Genomic DNA, 22,440 nt, shown 5'->3' with positions numbered 1-22,440 from the left:
GGGCTGCTGGACCATTTTTTAGGGGCCCGATTATTCATTTTTAAAATTCATATAAATGTTTCTCAAAAAAAAAAAAAAAAAAAAAATCCATATGAAAAATCAAAATCCTCCATTAAAATTGTGAAAATATTAATGCTGAAAATCTGAGTATACTATAACTTCGGCTATTATCCATGACAAAACTTTGCTTTGTATATAAATTTCACAGATTCAAACGCTTCTCACATTGAATTCCATTTCCATAGGCTCCGTTTTTTCTCCAGGTAAATAAAACCTTTGCTTTGTTTTTATAAATTCATGCTCTTATATAATTCGATGTTAGGGTTTGTTAAATTATTGGTTGCGTATTCGATGCCATAGTGAGAGAAATTTCTACGTCGATTCTCATTTCTGGTTGCTTTTTTCGCTTTCTATACGATTTTACGTTTGCCTATTGTTTGTTTGTTTTTTTTAAATTTCTATGGTAATCCATGTGTATTAGATAGCATAGAATTGAGTTTTCCTTTGGTTTGAAAGTGATTTTTGTGTCATTAGTTTTTATCAAAAGATAAAATCTGCATAGTGTTTAAAAAAAAAAAAAAAAAAAGTTAGTTTTGTTAAAAGCAAAAAGTAAAAAGCTTTTAGCTTTTAGCCAAACAGAGTTGTTGGCATGAAGATTGTCAACTAAAGTGATGAAGTGATGCCATGACTTTCTTATTTATGAATTATGGATTTCGCTAATCTCACAAATGGTGGTGAAATCGAACCTTAGGTGCCTTAAAACTTGAAGTTTAGCTAAGGAGTAAAAGTGACAGAGGTTGGATAGCTATTTAATGCCTCGTAAATAATGTATGGCTTGATTTGATGGAAAATGGAATGTGAAGTTTAAGTAATTAGTAGTTATTGAACTTGAATGTATTTACCATTAAATGTGGATTAGAGCATTCGGGATTGGCATACGCTCGGTGATATATGCATTTTCAAGTGGATTGGTTTTTCATTGATGCAGTAGTGTGTGGTACAGTCAAGGTTGGGGAAAATGAGCGTGATAATAATTTTGCTACTGCAAGAGGAGGGTTAAAATAGAGGACTAGATCATTAGAGTGATCTAATAGAAGAATGGATTACAATGAATTTTTTTTTAAATTTTACTCATTTGAGAAAATCAATTTCAGATTATGGTTTTATATATTTCCTTTTGGAACAATGGAAGATATGGAGGGATGGTAACTCAATGGCATGAATGGTTGGACTTATTAATGCTGCGTTGGAGTAGCAGTTGCTAGACTCTTATTGAGAGGACAGTCAAGGAGGAGATTTGAGTATGTTTTGCGATTTTGGTTACATTTTGGAGTTTCGGGGAATAAAATTTCTGATTTTTCTTAAAGATAGTTTTTTTGTGGGTCTAAAAGTTGGACTACACACTGGGGGTGCCTTCCTCTCCTACACAACCCCTTAATTTTGGCAAAGATTTCATCCCAAGTTTATGGTACAATATCAAAAGAATTACTAGCTAAGCTAGTTTATGACTTCAAAGTGAGTGTTACTATTTTAATTCTTGAATATCTTATCGTTTAACCTCAACCGGGAGAAGTCAATGGCATCAACAGTAATTGGGATTTGGAAATTAGTAAGGATAAGTTGGACCCAATGAAACATCCTCAAGGTTTTGATTTCTTTTTCTGATAGGTAAAATAATATTATATTCTTTAATGAATCTTGCTCATGGTTTTGACTTCCTTCTCTAACAAGTACAATAATTCTATTCATAATAGAAGATAGTTCAAATACAAAGGAGCTGTTATTCTTTGTAGCAAGCCTAACTTGTTGATATCTAAGCCGATGATGAAACTGCAGGGAAGTTTTGGGTTGGTTTGATTGATTGATTGTTTGTTTGATCAGCAGCAGGTGGGAAAGTTTCCAAACCCCCATGGTCTAGTGATGGGTAGACCCTCAACCCAAGCCCAACCAACTTGTGACCACTGACATAGTCTTTGGCACAACCCAAGATACTCTAAATAATGCAAACATGGATGATCAAATATCTCTTGCAATTGAACAATGAATTAAATGATGCTTGATTTTCTCCCTTCTATTCTTGCTCATACAACACTACTCATAATTAAAATTTTACCTAGTGTTGCTGTCCAAGTGAAAAGCAACCTTTTGAGGATTTTAATGTCGAACAATTGATGCTTGATTTTTTTTCCCTCATAAAATGAAAAAAATCTACAATTTCTTGGAAAAAGAGGATATTTTCTATAGCACAGATTTATTTGTTAAAATGTGGCACATTTAGTTGTTTATGATTTGGTTTTCTATGTTAAATTTGGTGCATTGTTTTAGCTTGAACAGGCAAGAAATTAGAGCGAGGGGTAACCTATAAATCCACTAATCACGAGTGCAAAAACAAAAAGAGATCCTTAAAGAAAATGACGGCTAAGGAGATAAATGTGCCTAATATTGGTCCATCTTCTGTGTCCACTATGATGATCAATGCATCTTATGCGCCTCCTTATGATCCTACTGCTGTTATTCCCACTTCATCAGCTTTTAGTTATCCAACTACAAGCCATAGAGCTGATGAGGGGATAAACAAAGAGAAGGAAAGTGGTGAATCAAGTTCTGGATATATATTTATGTGCAATGCAAAAACAAAGCCTGAATGTTATAGATACCGGGTTTTTGCACTACCAATGGGGAAATTGGAAGTTGTAAAAAACATCAAACCAGGAACAAGGCTCTTCTTATTCGACTTTGATTTGAAGCTTCTTTACGGTATATACAATGCAACTTCAAATGGAGAAAAAGATTTGGAACCAACTGCATTTGATGGGAAATTCCCTGCTCAGGTAACAAAACTTTCCTTATTTACAAATATAGGATTCCATGCATGCCAAAGAGATCTGGTGGTGTTAGAAAGCGTGCCTTTTTTTTCCTGTATTGTTGGTTATTTTAAGCCTCCAACCTAGCTCATGCTAAAGCTTAATTTCAAGCTTTCATTAACATTGGTAGTTACCTCTTTGGCTTACGTTGGTTTAGCCATGCTTTGTCAGCTTAATTATTTTCAGTGTTGTTTCTCATATTGTTAGCAAGCAACAAGCAACATGTGGAGTAATGAGATGTATCATTAGCATTCAGCATGGGACTCAATTGGTTGTTTTTAAGGCATGTTCAAAGAAGCCGTTGGAAAGGAGGTAGGGAGTTTAGGCCAACTGCACTGCATCTACTGTAGTATAGTAGGTTTTGTTATTGTGTAACTTAAACAAAAATCGTATGAAACTAAAAAGAGCTGCTTGGTGTGATAACGTGTTCTTGATTGTTGGATTGTATTGGGGAAATAATGTGTTATTTGTTTTAATGTTGTGACACTTTTGTGAGGATTATGTTCCATGGTGGCTCTATCAAGTTAGAGGAGTGCAATGAAAAGCAGTAAGTGTTGGGGTGAGAGAGAACACAATTTTTTTTAATTGTTAGGATATGTTTGGAATGCTAAGTATGACTTAGAATGGAATAGCTATTCCATTTTTGGGTTGTTCTTAATAATGATTTGTGACAGAAGATAGTCTACTTGTGCTTGTGGTGTGCTTCTGGTTGGGAGATTTTGTGGATATAAGGTTTTAAAAGAGAGGATTAGGGTTCAAAGAGTGATTAAGGTTTTGAAACAATGGGAAATAAGGACAAGAGAACTGTTTCTTCAAAAAAAAAAAAGAGGTTCCTGCTAAATAGATAGCAGCTGTGTTTTGGAATTTATGGCTGGTTTGGTAGATTACTTGCTGACTGTTTGGGAAGGAAAAATATGTGATGGTTTAGGTTTCCATAAGAAAGGCTTAATTTGAGGTTGCAAATGAGAGATGAATAGGGAAAATTTGTGACCGTTCGTGGGCTGTGAACAGTACCTATGGATAATACCCAAGACCAGTAACGGCATACCAAAGAGAGAGAACAGGGGGGGGGGGGGAGAGAGAATACTAAGAGCAACATGGCCTATAGATTGATCAAAGTTTGACTTCTTTGAATACAATGAGCCTATTTATCTAGATTCACTGAGTATGACATAACTTAGGAGGATTAGAACTCCTGATTTGATTGGTAAATTAAAGGCCTAAGACAACTCAACAAATTTAATAAGGTGTAGCATCATCAAAGTCCATAAGTGCTGGGGCAAGACAAGATGTATTATGATGCTTTAATCAGGCGCTTGTCTTTGGCACCTATGCTACTGCCTCATGTGATTTGCCTGGTGCATAAAGCAAGTTCCTTTCTTTAACTACTCTTTTGGTTTCTTAAAGGACAAGCATAAGCTTGCCATCTCTAATGTAACAAGAGTTTGTTCTGATTTGTTGATCATTGAGCCAAGCCTTCACCTAAGTTGCACATATCTACAAGAATTTATTTCTATGTTATTGAGACCCCAAGGGATGGATATAGCACAACCGGTTGGGGACCACACCTCATGAATTGGATGTTATTAGTTCAAAATTTTCCCCTCAGCCCCTTCCCTCCCTTTGGGAGCCAAAATTTACTTTTTAAAGAAGAAAAAACCCTATTGGGTATAGAACATTGAGCAACCAACTAAAACCATGAAGGCTTAGAACAAAAAAAATGTTGAGAGGGGGGGGGGTGTCAAACAATGAAAATAGAAAAGTCAAATTTAAAAAAAAAAAAAAAAAAATGCAAACATTGTGGATATGAAGTAAAGATGCAAGAGCTGCAAAGATAAGCCTTTGATAAGAAAAATCCGTAAGTCTTATTTCTATTGATTTTAACATATACAAGATGATAACTGGAAAATCCTCTTTACAACCTAAAAGACCACCAAGTTATGGAATCCTTCTATCATTCTATAAAACAGATGGGAAGTTAATCAAGGCACCCAAAAATTATGCTTAGTACCTACCTGATCACTATCTTTTTCTCCCTGTATTTGATTGACAAGTTACACACACCCATTGTAGCCTTCAACCCCAACCTCACCTTCCAGCTCATATTTGTGGGAGAAGGAGATGCCAATTGAGTAAGAGCTAATTAGCATTTTACTTAGGCACAAATACAAGTTCTTGACTAAAGCAACCGTGTACATATGTCCAAAAGGTGTTATAGTGGTACTTCCTGATAGGTGTCATAGAAGTAGTGTTATTTGGGATGATATTCCATGTTTTATAATGTGGTGTAGTTGGCTGGAAAACAATGGTAGTACATTTGATGATGAACTTCCATGGAATGGGCTTGAGATTTGCTTGGGTCCCATCTTCTTTGTCGAATTTGGGAGCTTTTATTTTCTCTTCCATTTATAATTCATGCATTTTTAAAAATTTTAAATTATAATACTTGGATTTTTTCTTCTTTAATAAATCTTTTGGTGTCTACTCTGGAGAACAAAAAGTGGATGCTGGTGGTCGTGTTGGTGGCAGCAGTGGTGATACCATCATGGTTGTTGTGGTTGTGTTGGATGTTGCCATGAATGATGGTGGTAGATGCAGTGTCTTGGCATAGTGATAGGTAGCAGTAGCAGTAGCAGCAGAGGATATGATGCATTCAATGGAAATCTATTGACAGTGGTGATGTCAGTGATTCTATTGATGTTGGTGGCAATGGAAGCATTAGTAGTGAGGTGGTGGCAGTGATGGCTGCAGTTGGTGATGGTCGTGGTTTAATGTTTGAATGTAGTATATTTTTAATACATGTCCTTTCCTCTACTTGACCTTTTGTTACTTGTATCTAGATTTTTTTAAATCCTAAATCAAAATGATCTAATTCTTGGTTTGCTATTACTTTATATATATATAATATAGGTTTGGGTTAACTAGAGATCAAACCTTGGTGCGATGGAAATTGCCTTCCACCAAAAGCGAAAGGTCGTGGGTTTGAGTCTAAGAATCAGCCTCTCCCAAAAAAGAATTGGGGTAATGCTGCCTACTTGAACTCTCCCAAACCCTGCAAAAAATGGGAGTTTTGTGCACTTGGTATGACCTTTTAGATTTGGGTTAACTATGGCACTCACCTAGAGAGTTCTACCCAAACACAAGACTAATCAACGGCCTTATCTTATTCCATTCTTAATTATGTGCCCTCTGTGTCTTATGGATGGTAATAATAACACAAGCTTAAATAAATATATACTTTTTGCTAACCCAAGCTTAAATAAATATGGAAGTTCACTTGTGGTGTCAATAATTATGAATTCTTTAAACAACTGGACCATGGAGCTGATAAGCATATAGCTGTACATCATGTCTTTTCCATTGAAATCACTCGAAAGTTATCTTCTGGTTCATTTCATCAAACTTTCTGTAGTTAAGTTTGTCTTTACAAGGATATGTTGTATGCATGTATGTCACAAAAAACTGATGTTTTACCTTTTGTTGCATAAAACTAACATTTAAATCTGTGTCTGTGTTTCGTTTTGTATCTCATATGTATATTATATATTCTTATTCCATCTTTTCTTGTTTCTGAGTTTAGGTGAGATTTAATATTTTAAAGGATTGTTTGCCTCTTCCTCTGAGTGCTTTCAAACCTGCTATCAAAGACAACTTTCTAAGTGGTTTTAAGTTTAGGCAGGAGCTGAGTAGCAAACAGGTATACCATTTCATGATCCTTTGTTGCTGGTTTTTTTTTTTTTTTTTTGGGGCTCCCCAGTATAATGCACATGTAACTCTCATTTCTAATAGAATCTGCTTTTAGTGAAGGTTGAAACTTTAATTTCGCTGTTCCGTCCAATTACTGTGCCACCACCTATTTCTGCTGCCCCTCCTTTCTCAAATGTGGGACCCTCACACTCATTTCCAGCTCCAATTATGGAACAAGGGTTTCAGCCATCAAAGAGGCTGCCTCCTCCTGAAGAGTCATATTTATCTGGGTTGCACTATGGTCATGCCTTGCCAGTCCATGATCGCAGCAAACAGGTAGTACCATCTCTGCATTTCAATCATAATGAACTGGGAACACGCGTGGCATGGGTACAATCTCCTGTACAGCCTTATCAAGCTGTTCAGCAGCCTGCTTTTCCTCATCATCATCCAGCGGAACCACATCAGCCATACTTGCCTGAAAAACCTTTCATTTCTCCTCAAAATGCATATAGAAGGTATATTCCTTTTTTCTTACTTTAGGGAACAACTTGACTTGCCCTAGTGTTTTATCTTTCAAGCATTTTATTTTGATTTGTACTGTAATTTCTTCTGAATATTAAAATTTATCTAGAAACAAATGAAATTTCTTTCAATAACTTTTAATGAGTCCAACATGGTTCCATAATAAAATTAATATTCTTGTATGTTGTCCACGTAACAGTAGCATGTGTACGTATTTAGATTTGAGATAGTGTATGTCGTTGTATTAGTTTATAAAGATATGTATGTATTACATTTACATACATGTTCACTAAAGAATGAAACAGTGGAACTGTTCTTTTATTAACTAATTAGTATATCATTACCCCACAAAAGTGGAAGCTTTGTGCATTGGGTACAACATTTTATCATTATGCTGTATTTGACAAGAATGCATAGGCACCTTTGGTAAATTGTGTCTTAGTAGTCCCTTCCCTCCCCTCTTTTCTCATTATTACTTTTATTTTTATGGAAAATGTATTAATCTAAATAAATGATGCAACCATCAAAGAGTTTGAGGAAAAGCAAGATCAAATACCAAAAGATTCAAGAATAGTGTTCTTGTGTTTGTGGGACTTTATTGGCATATTGAATAGGCTATTTTAGTAATTACTAGTCTTTATCAATAAGTTTATTTATATCAGAACTTGCTGGTTCAAATTTAATTAATTCTTACTAAAAATTGCAAATTATTTTTCTTGGAATGAGCTTTTATGGGCTATACTTGAGGCCCATGAGTGTTATTTTAATGACTTTTTCTATTTTGTTAATAGTTTCCTACTTAGCTTATAAATTCTTTTATTGACTTTTCTTTTGTTATTAGGAGTCCTAGTCTTTCTAGGAAAATGATTAACAATAGCCTATATATTGGCCTTTTTGTAGCCAATCAAATGAATAGAGAGAGTAACTTTAATAAAATTTTAATAGCTTGTTAATAACAGTGATTTTTTAAAGTGTATCATTCATTGTTTCATCCCAATCATCAAATTCCATTGAGATTCAGTCAAGGTTGTATTTTTAACCTAATCGTTCGCAAACCTTTAAGTATCAAACCATATTCAAGAATCCTTCAAGATCATGAATCCTTATTTAGTGCTGAAATTCTAAAGATCTCGCATAAAATTGGTATCAGAGCCAACTAAAGCTCGTCATGTGTCATTGAAATTTGTTCAAAAATACTATTGGACTAAATGGTTTTGAACTTCACTCAAATCATGCCCCTCTTATCTCCACTTTCTCCAAGGGTGTGGACTACCCCACTTGCCTTTATGGGAAGAGTACTCTTCTAGTAAATATTCTGTTTATTTTCATTCTTTTGACAGTTTGTTGTTCATCGTGTTTCATGTTTTGAGCAACGATCCATTTGTGTGGTGTTAGAATTATAGTCAATGATTAAATTCATCATATTCTAATAGCTTAAACTTTTAGGACAATCAGTAATTTATCTTTGTTGTCGAACAAGTGGTCCCAAATTCGAACCTTGCCTTTTTCTGCCTCCCATTTAAAAAAGTTAAAATCACACATGGTCCACTTATTAAAGGGTTAAGTCTAGGCCCACATGTGAGGAGTCTTGGAATTGTAGTTAAATGTTTAAATTTACCATGTTTAATAGTTTAAGATTTTGAGACAATCGATAATTTAAAGAGTGAAAAAGGGGATATACAGGGTAGGGGAGAAATAGGCTTTATATTTTTAGGTAATGGTTGAACCACTTCTACCAAGTACTTGCGTTGATAATGAAGCAGAAACTGATTTAGAATCTACATCCATCTATGGATGAGTTCTGTGGTTTGGGTCTGGTATTATTCTTGTTGAATTGGTGATTTGAGTTTGAAATAACCTCCTTATTACACTTATTGGTTGCAGGTCAAAACATTCTACAATTTATATGTTTTTGCACTGCCCATTTTTTTCAGGTATGCTGGTGTGCCTGATATGGTCCCTGGAGATCAAGTTGTTGGACATGGAAGTCAGTATCAAATGTCACAGTTGCCAAGGGGGAGTGAAATTGTTCTGCACTCTGATTACTATAGGCACCATCCGTCACATACAGCAGCACCTGGTTTAGCACAAGTAAATGCTTTGATGCCATCCCATGCATTACCACCACCTGCCCAATCACAAGAGAATTTGGCATCATCTTATCAACCGAATTATGCTGTTTCAGTCTTGAACTTGCTTGAGGCTCATTTGCCAGTCAATTCTTCACACAGTCTCGCTGGAGCAACCAGAACTTACCCTTAAGTGGGACTTGGAATGTTCCATGGCCCCATGAGATTAGAACCTGTAGTGTTGATAAGCATTTTGGGCTCTTCTCACATATTGCAGGCTCTTTTCTTCTATCAAACTGTAAGGGTTTGAACACTGCCCTCGTGGGTTGCTTTTTATTTTATTTTTAGGTTGCTGAAGTAGGCGTCTAGACTTCTTTGAGCATCTAACTAATCTCCTGGATGTGTAATACCAGGTATCCTACAAGGCAAGTAATTCTAGGGAGGAATTTATTGGGGGCAGTCCAAAGAAGATGAGTATGAGTTTTGAACCCATGATCTCTTAAGGTTTTGGAAACTACTAAACTAACCCCTTGGCTTTGCTAATTGGTTTCTCTAAGATAAAAATTGAGGTATATGTTGGATCATGTTCTTGTAGTTATGATTTTGCCGATCACCAGTTTTCCTGATCTTTGAGAGTAGTCTCAAATGATTTTTAATTCCTATTTGATTTTTTTTTTTTTCCATATTCCATTTAATTAGAATTGAGTTGCTATGAAGGACCACGGGTTACACAAAAGAGGTTGTATTGAAGTCTGGGCTTTTAAAACGTCATTTTTGAGAACACAAAAGAGGTTATTTTGAAGTCTGGGCTTTTAACGTCATATTTGAGAGAAGACTGAGAGAAAAAATGATAGGACAAATCACTGCTAGACAGAGATCCTGTGAGAGACTTGAACTGGACTTGATATTATTTGGGCCTGGAAGTATGGTTGAAAGCATAAAACTTAGGCACGCGTTGGTTTTTTATTTTTATTTTTTTATTTTTAAGAAGGCACATGTTTTTAGGTGCAGTATCTTAATTATTCTAGTTAAATTTAAAGACATGGTTGTATTGACCAATGTAGCATAAACAATTTTATCTATTCTAAGGACAACATAAATTTAATTCAGTTATGCATTTGAATTTAATTGAAGAACATAAGGCACTTTATCTGACGTTTTGCCCTTATTGAAATATCAAAATCAGATTTCAATTAAACCAAGATTCAATGGCTCTGCTTGAATTTGTCTCAAATAGTGGCTGATAGAGAAAAGCAAGCCTACGTTACAAACCCTCCCCCAAGCCCAGCAAAGTTCAATGCCAGGTTTGAAGCTTGTTTGTTAGAAAATGCCATATTTTTCTTCTAGTCAGAGAATTATTGTGCTTTGTGTTTAGAGTTTAGTCGAATATGACGTTCATGTTTTAACAAGTAAAGCTTATAGATTATAGATGGAGCAACTCAAAGCTTAGGTCGCTCTCTCGCTGATTTCTAAAGATACTGCCGTTTGTTGTTGTCATGTCATTTCTGTGACCACAACTAGAACACGAGGGTCTTTCTGACAATCAGTACATGCAGTACCATCAACTTCTAGGCCTAGTTGGGTTTAGATTGGTCCCTAGTTCTAGGCCTTGTGCGTAACTCGACTTTATTAGATAAGCTCCCCAGTCGGCTCAACTGCCCTAACGTCACTCTTTTTTTTTTCAATTAGTTTTTGGGGGCATATTCGGTATCTGAACGGAAATTACGAGAAAAATTGCAATATTTATTATTATTTGAACGGAGATTATGATGAGAATTGTAATTTTTATTATTAGAAAATGTTGGCCATTTGAATGGAGGTTACAGCGAGAATTGTAATCTTTATTATTGAAAAATGTTGATTGTAAGTTGTAATATTAGAATAAAATTTAAGATCTATATATAGAAAATATCTTACTTGTTCAATTATATTTTCTAAAAATGAATATATATTTTTAAAAATTTGTAAGAGAAGTTACTTTTTTTTTTATAAAATTCGTATAATTATTATGCGCATATAAAATAATACATTTATTAAAGAATATCTATTACAAGTTTATAATAATTATAGAGAGGAACAATTTTCCATTTTAAATAGTAGTTATTCATAAAAAATGACAATTTCTTGTAATAGAAAGCTAATCAAACTACAAAATAGCTAAACTATATAAATGGTTATTAAATTACAATGCCTATTATAGTTTACCAAACATGCGCTAGTTGTTGCTTTAAAATGATATCATATGATAATAAAAGCATCAAATGATAAAATGCACTTTGGCCATGATATTTTTGTTTTTGTGTTATTTTATTTGATCTCAATTTCTCAACAATATCCTTTCAATTAAATTTGGAAGGATTTTGTAGATGTGGCAAGTAAAAACTAATAAGGTCGAGTTATAAATTGTTCCCACTAATTTTACCTAAAATTCAATTCAATCATGTAACTTTAGTTTTGTTGAATTCAATTCTCTAATTTTTCATTTTTAAAATTTTTTTTGTCTTCCATTGATATTTGTTAGAAGATTGCCATTAAGTGACATAGTTTTCACTTTTAAATTATTATTATTATTATTATTTTTCCTGGGATTGTGTCTTAGTCTTAGCCTCTGAAATTAGATAAAGAATTTTAGACCAAGACCTATCCACCTTGTAACTTAAAATTTTAATAACACCTTCTTGCCTTGTAACTTATTCTCTGAGTTTAGATAAGGGTTTATAAACAAGTGCATATCCATGTAATTTTTCATTTCTAAACTGTAACTAAGAACCAAAACAATTTAACAATTTCTTAGATTGTATCTGAGACCAAGGCCATGCAATACTCTATTCATATTGATGTTCATTCTATTATTCAAATCAATGAAATGAAGTATTTTTTTTATATATGGTTTTCGTATTTTTCCTTTAAATAAATAAGTTGCAACTCCATTAGAACCAGGGTGGTCGATACTATATCGGTACCGGCCAGTACATACCGTACCAGCCGGTGCATCGGTACCGGTACACTTCTATTTTGTACCGGAAAAAATACCAGCCGTACCGGTCATACCGGCCAATTTCGGGCAATACCGGCCGGTACAGAAAAAAACTTTTTTTATTTATTTATTTTTTTAAGTTTTGTAATTTTTGAATTTTTGTAAGGGCATAATGGTAACTTACTTACATTAACTTATTAGTATTATTTGTTTTCTTAGTATGCAATGAACAACTAAGCTTTCTATTTTTTATATTGTGTTTTTTTTTTCCTTTTAATTGATACTAAAGTCTAAAACTATGAATAATTTCTTCTGAATTGAGGTAATATTTTATGATAAACTTTTATATTTACTATAATATAAGTGAAATATTATATGCTTATAAACATAGTTCTAGAGATTTTGGTGTGTGTATATAATATATATATATATATATATATATATATATATATATATATATATATATATAAAATAGCGGTAAACCCGAAACGGTACACTGGTATTGATCGGTATTCGAAATATATCGTACCAGTGGCCAAACCGGTATGGCCTCCGGTACGGTATTGACTTCCTTGATTAGAACCCTCAATCTAGAGGAAAAAATATAATCAGTTGAACCACTATTTTAAGAGGCACTAACATGACTTCACCCGTTCACGTAGATTTGGTCTAACAAGAAAATAGACTGCCCAAGGGCGCGGTCTCTCACAAGACCTTAGATCCAAGGTTTTGGTTAGATTTGTTTATAAATGAATTGAATAATCTCAAAGGTTAGAACACTAAATTGAACAAAATTAAAGTTACATGACTGAATTGAATAAAAAAAAAAAAAGATTGTGTACTTTGTAATATGGGTAATGTTAACGGGTGCCCTTAGGCAATGGCTAACAATCCATTTTAGGAAAATTTTGACACAACTTTTATGAAAAATAGAAAAACTTGCCAAAACAATAAATTTTTTTTTTCCTTTTCCTATAAAAACTTTATTAAATGAATTATTAATCATTACTCTAAGGGCATCCGTTAACATTTTCCTTATAATATAGCCAATTAATAAATAATATCGATAATTTTACTTGATGACAAGGCATTATGTCATCTAAGTCAGTGCCAATTTGCCTTTCAATTTTTGTTTAATTTCTTTCCTTTTTATTTGTACTTTTTTTTTTCTTTGCGCCTCTTCCCTGATCCCCTTCAATGGATTGGGCCTCTAGGAGTAGGACCAACCCATACTTGAAGAATAGAGTGACGTTGAAGTTGAACCTTGCCGAGAATAACTCGTTGAAACCATTCACTACTGACCAATCCGTTGCCTTTTAAAGCTCAAAGCGCCATTGCTAAGGGACTCAGATCCTCTAGATTTTCTAAGGTACTTTACCAATAGATTTTCTTAAATCTTAACCATTCTTTTATGATTTAAGAGTCTAAATTCTGCCATGCAGCATTCTACTAACAATACTCTTAAAATAATATAATAATGTTGCAAATAAAACAATCGCTCCGTTTGTTTCGATGGAAAGCTTTGTGTAAAGATAGTTTTTCATATTTTCTAGTGTTTGGTAGCATAAAAAAAGATGAGTCAAAGGAAAACTATCTTTGGTCAACTTAAAAAGTATGGCTTATTTTTAGAGATTGTTTTTTATTAAAGTTTTTTGGAAAACAACTATATCTCACAGCAAGCTAAATAAGGGAAGTTAGGAAGTTATTTTTCAACTCATTTAAAGTTGCTACCAAACATTAGAAAATGAGATAGTTTTATAGAAAATACTTCTTAGAAAATGACTCGTTTTCTAGAAAACGTTATTGCTAAAACAAACAGTGCATAAGATTATTGTTAGTGGAATGTTGATATGGCAAAATCTAGACCATTAAATTATTAAAAATAATTAAGATTTAAGGAAATTTATTTGTTAAAATACCCTAGAAAATCTAGAGAATCTGAATCCATTGCAAAAAGAAGGGGGGGGGGTGTTTCTCAAAAAAAAAAAAAAAAAAGGGAGGTGAAGGGGGTGACTTAGTTAAATGGTAGAGACTAGAGAGTGCTCAATTGGGAGTTGGGGATGTCCTTGAGATGCATAGTATGGGTTTATGTGGTGACTTTAGAGTTGATTTAAAGCGTTGATGAGATGAGGGTGTCATGGGTCTTGGCAGTGAATGGATCTCGTGGGTTTAGTGGCTGAAGCTAATGCCGGAATGTGGGGAGTTTTGAAGGTGTCAAAAGTCAGACCGACCTACTAGTGGGGAATGGTGACTAGGGGGTCTCTCTCGTACTTTTTCGAAGGTTTTAACCTTTCTTTGTGTGTGAGAGTGTATACCTTGGTTTGCTTGCACTACTTGTGCTTGTGGGATCAGGATCTTGTGACTGTGTTGGGGGTGGTGTGTAAAGTGTATGGACTCACCACCGATCATTGAGATTTCTATAAGGTGTAATGTGTCATCTAGAAACTTTTTTTTCTTCTTCTCATTTTTCGGGTGCATACGGTGGCTTAAAATCTTGGTTAAATCAATATTATTTTTTGTTCAATAAGAAAAACACATCTTTGAGGCTAGATTAAAAAAAAAAGAAAAAAAGAAGCTTTTTAAAGGTGTAAAATATTTTCAGTCATTTTTAGCCTCAAGAGAAATATTTCAAAAAGTTTTCAAAATGATCAAAGTACTCTTAAAACCTATAAATAAATAACATACCATTGAAAATCTCTAAAATGACTAATATAGCATTAATTGAAACCTTTAAGATGACAAAAAAAAAACCCCTAAATTTCCAAAATGACAAAAATACACTCAAAACCTCCAAAACTTGAAAATGTCAAAATTACCCTAGAAACGTCTAAAATGAAAAAAAAGTAATTCTCTAAAATAAATAATATGATTTAAAATATCTCTAAAACTTTGAGAATCACCTCCAATATTTTAAAAGTTGCACCAAAAAAAAAAAAAAATCAACTATCATTTCGGAGGTTTCATGTGCTTGAAATTATGTATTTGAATGTGCAAGTTTAGTTGATAATTTTTATTAATCATTTTATTTATTTATTTTTGTTATTGCATTTTTTATATATAAATATTTTTGTTATTACACTCTAATTTTGATTGTGCTTACTTTTTTAGAGATATTGGGAATCAAAGAACCATTGAATGCTCAAGAATTTGAGCCAAGTTCAAATATCTACAAAGAAAGAACCTTCATGGTCATGGGTCCACTTATCATAGAAAAGTGTATGCTCATGATGGTCAATATGTCATTAAGGGTATTAGTTCAATGGAAGATCAACTATCATGAAGAAGTGAAGATTCACTTACATTCAAAATCACCCCCACCTTTTGGGCAAGGTGTTTTGAAGGGGAGGAAAATGTTAGGAATCCTAAATAACTTAGATGGATAAAAAATCCTAAGAGTGTAATATATTAGATTAGGAAAGTTAGTTAAATATTCGATTTCAATTGGATAAGCAAGAGTGATTTGGTTAGTAGTCCACCACATTAAACCAAGGAAGTCAATACCGTACCGGAGGCTGTACCGGTTTGGCCACCGGTACGATATATTTCGGATACCGGTCAATACCGGTGTACCGTTTCGGGTTTACCGCTATTTTATATATATATATATACACACACACACACACACACACACCAAAATCTTTAGAACCATGTTTATAAACATATAATATTTCACTTATATTATAGTAAATATAAAAATTTATTATAAAACATTACCTCAATTCAGAACAAATTATTCATAGTTTTAGACTTTAGTATCAAATAAAAGAAAAAAAAAACACTATAAAAAATAGAAAGCTTAGTTGTTCATTGCATACTAAGAAAACAAATAATACTAAGAAGTTAATGTAAATAAGTTACCATTATGCCTTTACAAAAATTCAAAAATTACAAAACTAAAAAAAAAAAAATAAAAAAAAAAGCTTTTTTCTGTACCGGCCGGTACGCCCGGTATCGGCCGGTATTACCCGAAATTGGCCGGTATGGCCGGTACTCGGCCGGTACGGCCGGTATTTTTTCCGGTACAATATAGAAGTGTACCGGTACCGGTGCATTGGCCGGTACGGCCGGTACCGGTACGGTATCGGCCACACTGCATTAAACACATGAATCACATGTGTATTTCTTATAACCATGTGATATTAGACTATTAGTACAAGCACATGGGAGATTAGTTAGCCAATTATATTAAGTCGTGTAAGCCAAATCTAATTAGAGCTAGTTTTCTATAAATACACGTTTGTAATTCACAAGTAAACATTGAATAAAGAATAACTATTTTTTTCTCTCTTAATCTTTAAATTTCTTTCTCATATCTATATTGTTTGGAGGCCGATTACCATGAATTTAGTCAAATCAAACGTAATTCCCATTCGTTTCCATACAATCCCCATTCATCCCCCTTAGGAGTACCATGGGTTCCTAACACAAGGCTCTTGGCCTTAATAATGTTGTGTAGCAAAATATAAACGAAATACCCAATTAGTTTGGTGGCATACGTAGTCCCATGCTATAACACATGCATCAAGACTAATACTGTAATACATGGGGCTTGATATTAATGGTTTAGGTTTGGGAGAAAAATAATAGTTTTGGTTTTGAAGTTCATTTTGAATACTCATGAATTAGCAAAGGTATACTGTCACGATAGACTTGAAATCTAAACATAATCCAATTCAGTCACGTTTTGGGTTGGGATCCTAACCATCATCATAATCCCATCATTTCCTAGTGAATGGTGTGATCCATTGATTGATAAAGGTTTGTCCCAAATAGGATTATACAAGGGGGACATCCTTTGTGCTCTCGTTCACCAACATAGTCGTGTTTAGGAAAATATTTTGAACGATACTTTTGATGTGGAAACCAGAAAACCAGAGTTCTGTACTTGAAAATCTTTTTGACGTGGAAAACCAAAAAATTAGGGTGTCATGGGTCTTAGTCTTGGCAGTTCATGGATAATGATGATACATAGAAAATCAGTAGGCTGAATATTCCGGGTTTTAATGGGCTTGAGGTTGTCTGGAAGGCCTGAAAAGAAAGAAATACAAGATCAAAGGTGACTGGGGTGATCCGGCTAAGAACCTTCTGATGCTTAAGTTAGTTTTTCTTTCTAGAATTCAAGAATTCCAACTTTAGGAGTAGTGGAAACTTACTTTCATCTTATGTGGATGAGTCTTTATATAGTGAGTTTTGGAGTGGTTACTTGTTTAGTAACTTCCTCAACGTGTGTGGAAGTTAGAAGGTTCAGACTTAACTTCCACAATTACTATAAAAGTTAAAATATTCAATCTTATCTTCTACAACTGCCATTGGAAGTTAAGTACTTAGTGGGAAGTTACAGCGATGAACAAGGATTTTGCTCATACTTCAAAATAGTAGAATGTGATCCGAATTATAAACTTTTGTACATAAATCCATTCTGAAAATTTTCTAAGTGTTGAGGGGTCGTCCAGGTGCTTCCTTGATGGACGACCCTCAAGCCCATGGATGACTTCCACGATGGACGACCTTCTTTATGTTGGGCTCACCTTTCTGGCTCTGGACGACTCTTATGGACGAATTGGAGATGGTTCAGTTTTTAGTTCACCATCAGTTGCCTCCTTGTCCAAGGGTCGTCTAGAGTACTGTAGTATTTACTGTTCACTTTTGACTCGTGTCAGTACTTTAATGGTTAAATGTCGTGCCACATGTCGTCATTACTCTAGCCGAATTTTATTGTTCCAGATCGTGCCACGTGTCGTAATCTTATTGGCTGACTTGTCACATCGATTCAATTTTTTGAGGAAAATGCCACATGTCGTCTTCTGGCTGGTCCATGTCGCTTTGCTGACCTCACCTCTGGGCCCCCATAAATATGTGCATTCTCTCTTTTACCCTTCACTTTTCTCATAATTTCTCTTCTGCCATCTTGTCCAAGAGCCTCATCTAGCCTTCGTATTCTAATCTCGTTAGGCATTTCCTTCCTCTTATCCTTAGGTTTTTGTCTTATTTTTTCTTCCAATTATGTCTGTGTCTAGTAGTATTTTAAAAAGAGAGATAGACGAATACCAGGGCGTGTCTTCTGGAAGCGGTGGTAGCTATGAGAGTGGTAAGGGTAGTACCAGCAATAGTAGTGATAGTAGTTCCTCAGACGAGCATTATTCATTTGGGGTTCCTAGTTTTCCTTTAGAGGAATTCCAGAAAATGCAACGTAGGATGGCTTCTGCGGTAGAGGATAGCTCATCTAGAAGATCACCTAGTCCTCCTTAAGACGAAGAGGAGGAAGAAGAAGAGGAAGACAATATAATTTATAGTTGTGCTCCTGAGGTAGTATCCACTTTGGACGCGCCTAAGTTAAAAACCCTTGTAGGTAGATATCAAATTCTTAGGTAGTTTAGGCCTTGCCTACCTAAAGAGGGGGAATGGTGTTGTTCTCCTTCTTCTGGTTTTGGTGTATATACATCTTACCTTCTAGCAGGTTTTAGGTTCTCCTTGTAGAGGTCTTTTCCATAGGTTGGGTATTGGACTAAACGAGCTCAACCCCAATGGATAGAGGACGATAGTTGCCATGCAGGTGCTATGGCGTGAGGCATTGGAAGGGAACTGTCCAATCATAGTGGACAAGTTCCTTTACTGTTATAAGCCCTCAAAGATAAAAAAAATCCGCTAGTTTTTACCAATTCTCGTCTAGGGGCCTTCATTTTAGTTTGATAAAGGGCCATAGTTCTCCTAACAGGCTTTGGAAGACTGAATTCTTTATTATTTCTAAAAATTGGGCTGGGGACCCAATTGATGTAAATAGTGCACCCTTTTCTTCTTTTACCAGCCCTCTAGGTCGTCTTCGTCCTGAGGGTATGTCTTCCTTCCATTCTTTCTTTTATTTTCTCGAACTTTTTTTTTTTTTACTTGTCTAACCTTCCTTTGTATTGGTGCAGCTGTTACTTGTCCACGCTTGGAAAAATTTTATTTGGATTGTATTGACCAAGCACATGCCTTCCTTGAGAGATCCTTCCACAACTTAGTGACTTTCAGTCGTCTAGCAGCTTGGGGGCTTGGTCCTGAGCCTACTATGGAGAACCTTGCACACGAGGAGACTACTCGTCGAAGTAAGGATCGTCCATCTCCCTTTTTTATTATTATTTATTTTTAACTAACTAACCCCGTCTTTCTTCCCGTAAGGTTGGCCACCATGAAGGAAAACAAGGAAAAAGCTATTACCAGTGGTGAAGAGGACGTCCAAGTTCAGGATGATGCTACTCCTGTCGTCCAGGTGGGGAAGAGGAATGGCATATCCAGTTCTGTGGACCTTAGTGACCTTCCAAGTCGTCGAGACTCCAAGAAGCAAAAGTCTAACAAGACTCCTCCTTCCAAGGTTCCAAAGTTTACTCCTCCGATGGTAGACCTGTACGACCCGACAGTGAACTTGGTACCCGTCCAGACCATTCCATCCATCTAGCCTAGAAACCTATCTCCTCTTGCAGCCAAAGCTCCTCATAGGACTCATCCTTTAGGACCATCCAAGCGTCCTCCTAACTTGGTGTTAGACGAGGGTTACGCTTGGAGGTCGTTTAAAGGACTTGTCACTGAAAATGAGGTGAATGCTTGTTACAACATGTCACTGAAGGACTTTGAACATTGTGCCATCTATGACCTTTTTAAGGTAAGTAGCTTTTCATTATCTCTAGCTCCTTTTCTAAGAAATTCAGTGAAAATTTCTAACTCTCCCTCGTCTTTCCATTTTTCAGGCCATGTCGAAGTTTTACACTGCGTTCACCCAAGCCAAGGAGCTTTGTGCTGAGGCTAAGGCTGCTAAGGAGAAGAATAAGGAGCCGGCTAACGAGATCCTCTTAAAGAAAGGGGAAGTAATCAGGCGGAGGGAGGAGGTCACTCGTCTTCTAGTAGTTGAGAAGAAGCTAAAGAATGAGGTGGAATAGCTCATGGCAGACTCCATTGAAAAGGAGACCCAAATTACTCACCTTGAAGGGAAGGTTTCGGGGCTCACCTTGTCTATGGAGAAGGCTAAGGAAGAAGCCATTGCATCTTTCATGAGATCAGACGAGTTCAAGAATCGTCTAGATCGTCACTATGCTGTTGGCTACAAGGATTTCCGTGCTGATGCCAAGGAGACCTATCATGAAGTGGATTTTGACTCCTTCAAAATTCCTACTGCCATAGAGAGTTCCCTACTTCCGACGAGTTTCGAAGATGTCAATGTGGTGGATGATGCCTTAACTGAACCTGCTCAGGATGCCACTGTTGCTAGCAAAGACGACCCAAAGTCTGGGGGTGATGCCCTCAGTGGTTTATCCTAGTAAATTTATTTTCCCTTTAGAAAATTTTTATTAATTTAGTTTATTGGAAATGGCCATTGTTTTGGGCTTCACTTTTTTTTTTTTTTTTATAAAAAAATATATTCAAGTACAATTCTCTCGTCCAAGTTTATGGATGAACAACACATACAATTGCCTTCATTGGCTTTGAATAACTCAAGGGTTTTTGGACGGTGGTCGTCTACTCTTTTTTAGCTTTTATGAATGAATGTCTACTTTTATTTTCATTTCTTACTTGGTGTTGAACATGTTGTATGCTTTATGAACGAATTTTGTTTACATCGTCCATGTTATTTCTATGGTTTTTAAGTGTGGTCCGTCCGCTTATGAGGAAATTTTATCTCGTCTTGACTATATGAACGAATTTTTATCTACATCGTCCGTGTTAAAATAAACTTTTCATGCTCAACACTTTTACCATTCTTTACATTTCACAAGTATAACTCGTCTATGAATGATATTTCTTTTGCTAGCTTTATTCATCCATATATTTGACTTATAGCTTGCATTACTCCTTGTCCATAAGTTGGACAATTCTTTATTCGTCTTTGGTCAAGATGTTTCTAGCATTTACTCATCCAAAGATTGGACTGGCTGGTTAAATCCATCCATGGACTTTGAAATATTTTTACGTGCACGTTTTTCCTTGTCCATTAATTAGACGAATATACCTTAGGTTTTACCTCGTCTAATGCTTAGATGAATATACCTTGGTTTATTTTTTCTTTGCTTTATCCTTATTTTACAGAAAACTTATAGACGTTACATCCCCGCGTCCAGAGATTTTACTTGTCTTGGGCCTTTAGCCATCTTATGGACTAGTTTGAATGAAGATATCATGAGAATTAGAAATTCACACAACATTATATACATTTGGGAATCCAAATTGTATATACATAACATCGTCCACAAGCATAGCACGTGCTTAGAAGCTAGTGCCTTAGGGAATTAAAAATACTTATATACAAACAAATAGACTAAGTACATGACTTCGTCCATTACAAATTCGTCCGTAGATAGCGCAAAAGTTGGAAACTAATGCACTTTTAGGGAATTAAAAACATGTAGTAGTAGTAATAAACATAAGCAAACATGAGGAAAACAACGCATAACTTCAACTTCATCCATGCTGCTCGTCCATGGTGATGCTCGTCTACACTGACCCTTCATTGATAGTACCTTCTTGGATGCTCAACATTCCAAGTGAGCTCTAGCTTCCGTCTATCTATAGCTTCTAGGTAGTATGATCTCTGCCTTTTGCAGTTGATAACCCTATAAGGTCCATCCCAATTAGGCCCTAGCTTTCCATGGGCCAAGTTTCTGGTTGCTAAGGAGACCCTTTTAAGGATGAGGTCCCTAATGTTGAAGCGCCTAGGTTTCACCATTGCATCATGTTGTTTAGCCATAAGATTTTTGTATCTTGTCGTCGTGTTCTCTACATCCATCCTTACCTCGTCTATAAGATCGAGGTTAAGACAAAGTTATTCTTCATTCTCCTCATCCTAATACCTCATAACCCTATGGTTGGCCATGTGCACTTCCACTGGTATGACTGCTTCACTTTCATAGGCTATCTTGAAAGGATTTTTCCCTGTAAGGTTTCTCACAGTCGTCTTGTAAGTCCATAGTACACCTGGCAGCTCGTCTGGCCATACTTCCTTTGCCCCCTTAAGCCGAGTCTTGATGATCTTCAACAAGGATCAGTTTTCTACTTTAGCTTGTCCATTTGCTTGTGGATGGGAAGGTGAGAAATAATAATTCTTGATTCCCAGCTGCTCGTAGAATTCTCTAAAGGGTGTGTTATCAAACTGTCGTCCATTGTTTGACACTAGTACTCTAGGTACCCCAAACCTGCATACAATCCTTTTCCAGATGAAGTTTTTGACATTTTGTTGTGTGCTTTTTGCCAAGGGTTCAGTTTCCACCCACTTAGTGAAGTAATCAATCCTCACCACCAAAAACTTCATCTTCCTGGTTCCAATTGAAAAGGGACCCAAAATATCTAATCC

General features: G+C 35.4%; 1 protein-coding gene across 4 annotated transcripts; it reads left to right on the top strand.

Moving 5' to 3' along the window:
• Positions 1–9,727, top strand: LOC142626960 (uncharacterized). 4 transcript variants are annotated; one of them, XR_012842709.1, is made up of 6 exons: positions 1–263; positions 2,326–2,831; positions 6,445–6,561; positions 6,672–7,069; positions 9,011–9,443; positions 9,559–9,727. XR_012842709.1 is itself a non-coding variant. In XM_075800711.1 (5 exons), the coding sequence occupies exons 2-5, from the start codon at positions 2,412–2,414 to the stop codon at positions 9,336–9,338; spliced, it is 1,263 nt and encodes a 420-aa protein (XP_075656826.1). In that variant the 5' UTR covers positions 1–263; positions 2,326–2,411; the 3' UTR covers positions 9,339–9,727. The 4 variants fall into 4 exon arrangements, 3 of the variants coding, with proteins under 3 accessions (XP_075656826.1, XP_075656828.1, XP_075656827.1); XM_075800711.1 differs by having other exon boundaries at positions 9,011–9,727; XM_075800713.1 differs by lacking the exon at positions 9,559–9,727 and having other exon boundaries at positions 8,961–9,305.
• Positions 9,728–22,440: the final 12,713 nt, after the last annotated feature.

This window comes from Castanea sativa, chromosome 3, assembly GCF_040712315.1.
Source record: "Castanea sativa cultivar Marrone di Chiusa Pesio chromosome 3, ASM4071231v1".
Lineage (NCBI taxonomy): Eukaryota > Viridiplantae > Streptophyta > Magnoliopsida > Fagales > Fagaceae > Castanea > Castanea sativa.
Note: the sequence above shows the minus strand (reverse complement) of the source record. Positions and strands in the feature narration are given on the sequence as shown.